We start from the raw sequence: 5,012 nt of genomic DNA on the forward strand, positions 1-5,012 counted from the left end.
ATTTTGGACAATATTAACTATTTTCACGTTTATTATAATCGAATAGTAACTAGGCATAATTGAAAATATTTTATTTGGTTTTAGTTACATAAATATATATATATATATATATATATATATATATATATATATATATAAAAAAACAAAACAAATAATAAAATAAGAACGAAATTAATACTACATTAATACAAGAGAAATCAAAAAAAATAATAATCAACAGAGAGAAACCAAAACCAAAATTAATTAATTAATTGACTATTGGTGAAGTTTATAGAGGTTTTAACTACTGTACAATGGCCTTAAGTATCGGAAAAATTACAATAAGTCGTAAGTTGATTAGGTGTTTAGGGTCGAATACAATAGTTAATTGAGGCTTAAGTTTACTTAAGTAAGAAAGTTTAGGTAATATGTTTCTGCTTACCTTCTCAAGTTCGCATACCGTTTTTTTTTATAAATTTTAGGCTATCATATTCTCGACACATTATTTAGTAAAATACGTATTCGGTTTAGTTAGAAAACGTAATTATCTTGTTCACTGATATAGTTTTAATGACTTCATTTGACGCTATTTTACATAGAGTCCTCTCTATTAGGGATTTGCAGTCTGAGTTTACATAAACTTACTTTTTATACAAAACGGCCTACAAAACCTACACGGTATTAAAATAATAATACATTAAACACCTTGGTTAAAATAATTAGATATGATACGAAAGGAAACCGATCGTAATAGCACAGCGTAACACATTCAGGGTAAATAAAATTCGCAACCGTTGCCACACTCAAGGTTTTGTTATTAAATGGTTATTGACCTTACTTTAACCAATCAAGGTGTTATAGTTTATACGTTAAATTTTTATATGCACTGTACTTTAGACTAGTGAAAAATTTCGTCATGAGTTATTTGAAATAGTTTCATCATTTCATTAAAAGATGTCGCTGTTTAATCTAATTGCGTTGTGTTGATCTTTAATTCGAATGCTTTACGTTATTTGCTTGGTTGTAGGGCCATTCGAATGTTATTATAGATGGAGGATGTATTTCCGTATTATTATAAACGTATTATAAATCGGAAATGTTTTTTTCTATAATTTTGCATAATGGTAGGTAGTAAATAAATTGCACGTAAGTACATAATAATTCCATGCAATAAATATGTATTGACACAACGTATAATAATATGATAGATTGGTCGGAACTATGTTTATACATAGATTTAAAACCGACTTCTAGTAAGAATTCAGTACCTTAGCTTACTAAGGTTAACTAAACCAAGTTTCTTATGAGAAAAGTAATTCCTACAAATGTCATTAGATGACGGTAAATCAAAATGAGACTATAACAACAAATAGCTAGTTGGTACAGGAACAAAGTTAGGCTTTTAAATAAACAAATTATTAATGACGAAAAGTGTGGTATTTTTATTTTAAAATAAAAAATGTGTTTAAAAAGAAATCTCTAAGGTCGATGAATTTTAATTAAATAAAAATACATTTTACAGAGCAAAGGAGTCTACGCCGTACCCAGACTCATTCTCTTTACTTCGGAACTCGCTCATTACTCCACAAAGAAGATGACTGCTTTCATGGGCATCGGAACCGACAATTGTGTTTTGGTGAAAACAGATGAATTCGGCAAAATGGATGCAAACGATTTGGAAATGAAAATTGAAAAGGCGATAGAGGATGGAGCGACGCCGTTCCTGGTTACTGCCACAGCGGGGACTACCGTTTTCGGAGCGTTCGATCCTTTGTTACCTATTTCGGCTTTGTGCAAAAAATATAATCTGTGGTTACACGTCGACGCTGCCTGGGGCGGCGGCGCTCTTATGTCGAAGAAATACAAACATTTATTGAATGGCATTGAATTGTGAGTATATTTTTTGAGACAAAGTAAATTTAATTTAATGAATGAGAAATTAAAGATTGAAATTAAAATTTTGTTTAGTTATGAATTAGGTTTTAGTTAATGCAAAGTAATAATTTAATAACTAAATGAATAGATAACCAACTTACCAAAGCAGATTTAAATTTCTATCTCTAAAAGTTGGAAAACACTTAAACCCTTTAATAATTTGAATAACTAACCACGTAGTAGCAATTAATCAAGCAAATTAATTTAAATTTTTTAGAAATCCTCATTTCCACTAGATGTTTTCACAAAAAGCGTTGTAATTCAGCTATTCAATAGCGTCCTGACAAACAAGGCGAGCACCGACAAAGCGTTAACGAGTCAAATACATTTTCAGGGCGGACTCAGTGACGTGGAATCCTCACAAGCTCTTGGCGGCGCCGCAACAATGCTCCACGTTCCTAATTAGACACAAGAACGTCCTCAAAGAAGGTCACTCATGCAACGCCAAGTATCTTTTCCAGAAGGACAAAATTCTACGACACTTCGTACGACACCGGCGACAAACACATACAATGCGGCCGCAGGGCAGACGTCCTCAAGTACTGGTTCATGTGGAAGGCAAAGGGAAGCGAGGGCTTCGAAAAGCACATCGATACTGTATTCGACAACGCTCGCTACTTCCTAGAACTGATTCGACAGCGCGACGGCTTCCGACTGGTCCTCGAGAACCCTGAGTGCACCAACGTGATGTTCTGGTACGTGCCGACCTGCCTCCGAGGCTGTGAAAACGAGCCAGATTACAAAGAAAGGCTCCATAAGGTCGCACCGAAAATAAAAGAGCGAATGATAAAGGAAGGAAGTATGATGGTCACATATCAGCCGCAGGGCGACCTCGTCAACTTCTTCCGTATCGTATTTCAAAATTCAGCTCTGGACCATAAGGATATGGTATATTTTGCCAACGAGTTTGATCGACTTGGCAGGGATATTATCGTTTAAATGTTATGTTATGTTAAACGTAAATTATTCAATGCAACTCGTACAAATATTGCATCATATTATAACAACCTGTGATTATAATTTTAAATGAAACTTAGGAAGCGCTCGAGTATATGAGAATAAAAAGTTACAATCTGGCTTCCTTCTCGGTGAGGTAAAATAACATTAAACTCATATTTCAGTTTAGATGCTATTACAATCTAGAGAACACAGCAACTAAGATAATATGTCGAAGAGTTTTATTTCTGATCAAAAGTTTAGATTGAAACTATAACCAGTATCTAAGTATCTTATAAAAAAACAGTAGATTCACTCGTCCATTCTTCCTTCGTAACTTTTTTTCTACATTATATAGAACGCTACTTTATATTTTTTTGGATATTAATCAAACATGTAATATTCAAATGTAGTTTAGTACAATTTGTTGTAATTAAAAAACGTGTTAAAACAATACAAATGTAAATAAATTATGTTATAAAACACAACGTGTTTTGTTCACTTTTTATTAACTAGATGGCCTGTTGGCGCATGTAGTTGTGCAGATGTGTTTAAGTTAATTGGCTTTTTGCGTGAGATTGGGAGCGTCGACTTCTTACGCTTTAATACATTTTTTGCCTATTTTTAGTCGAGCGGCCATTTATTTTAAAATGATGTGTATATCAAAGCGATGGTTTATGAGTTAAGCTGGAATTATGATATTTTTTTTACTAATTACCAGTCCTTTTTGTATTATTAATGCTTCTTGGGCCTGTGCTGAGTATATGAGTGATGTGAATCCAAATCTTGGATATAATAATAAAATAGATCATTACAGATGAAAAAAAAAAGATCTTTAGTTTGTTTTCGGGATAGATCTAGACTTAGGTATCTGAATTGTTTATTTAATTTATTTATAACTTATTATTCAGAACTGATTCTATAACATTACTGAATTAGTTAATCAAATTCTTCATTTTAATTTCAAATTAATAATTATCAACCGTGATAATATAGGGAGACAAAAGAAACACGGTTTTTAGTAACTAATTATCATTAATCGATTAAAGTATTTTATACCTACATATTACGTCAGTATAAATATTTCTTGTATGTATAAGAGATTATGTAATTATTGATTGTAACGTATGAACTAAATTATCTTAACTTAAAGGAAATACTTGATACGGCATTGCAATTTATTAATCATAGATAAAACACATGGTTTATTTATATCACACCCTTGGGTTATGAGTAACACATTGATTAGAACAAGTATTAAATGAAACAAAGAGTTTTTATATATACGTTAGCATGCCTTTTTTAGTCACTTCTTTTTGGAGGCATGGTAATACTCGAAAGTTGTAAGTCCAGATATTTTGGTATCACTCCCTTCCTGTACTTTTAATGGCAATTTTTTCAATGTTTTCGAAATTGCCTTTCCTAGCGTGCCCCACGAAAAGTCCTGTACGTAAGTATATTTAACATTATAGTTTTATTGTAGCAAAAATACATTTACGTCTTTTATCTTCGAAGAGGTAGGCAGAGACGCAACAAATGCACTCACATTGTATATTTCGTTTCATGATGTGACAAGGTGCTAGGGTTGTATGTATGACAGAGGATCAAACCAGAGATTTCAGCATTGTAGTCGTATTGTAAACAACTATGCCAGCGAGGCAGTCAAGCAAAAGTATTTTTGGAAACGATTAGTCTTTATGGTTTATGAACATATTTTTCGAAAAGTTATCAAATTTTGTAAATACATATTAGTCGACAGCCTAGGCAAGATTTTTTTGTATGTTACTGTTTCAAGCATGCAATGCAGACATGTTTTGATTTAGACTTGAGCTTGTTAGTATTAAGTCTGCAAAAAGGGCTCGTTTCACAACTTTCAAATATTCTTTCAATGACAGTTATCGATAGATAGTACTTTTTATTACCGTATATATGGAAGCATAGATTAGAGTGTGGCTTTTGTATTTGGTCGACTTATACCTTTATGCGACGAGTAGAATTTACCAGAACTTGTGAAACAGGTCCTAAGAATAGTTCTTTGTACATGTAACAATGCATCAACATACATGCAATAGATTCCATGTCATTGACAGATGGTTGGCTCCCATGCTAACACAGACTGGTTGCAAATTACTCACAAGTGCATTAACACAGTACATACGTCA

The 5,012-nt window shown here is 32.6% G+C and overlaps 1 protein-coding gene across 1 annotated transcript; it reads left to right on the forward strand.

The window, feature by feature from the left end:
• Positions 1–1,486: 1,486 nt before the first annotated feature.
• On the forward strand, positions 1,487–3,338 carry LOC119191676 (cysteine sulfinic acid decarboxylase-like; the record flags this gene model as incomplete). Its single annotated transcript, XM_037445561.1, is given in 3 exon segments — positions 1,487–1,869; positions 2,249–2,381; positions 2,383–3,338. Coding segments are annotated over 3 exon segments (987 nt in total), but the record flags the coding sequence as incomplete, so codon positions are not given.
• Between the last annotated feature and the right edge of the window lie 1,674 nt (positions 3,339–5,012).

Source organism: Manduca sexta, unplaced genomic scaffold, assembly GCF_014839805.1.
Source record: "Manduca sexta isolate Smith_Timp_Sample1 unplaced genomic scaffold, JHU_Msex_v1.0 HiC_scaffold_1794, whole genome shotgun sequence".
Classification (NCBI taxonomy): domain Eukaryota; kingdom Metazoa; phylum Arthropoda; class Insecta; order Lepidoptera; family Sphingidae; genus Manduca; species Manduca sexta.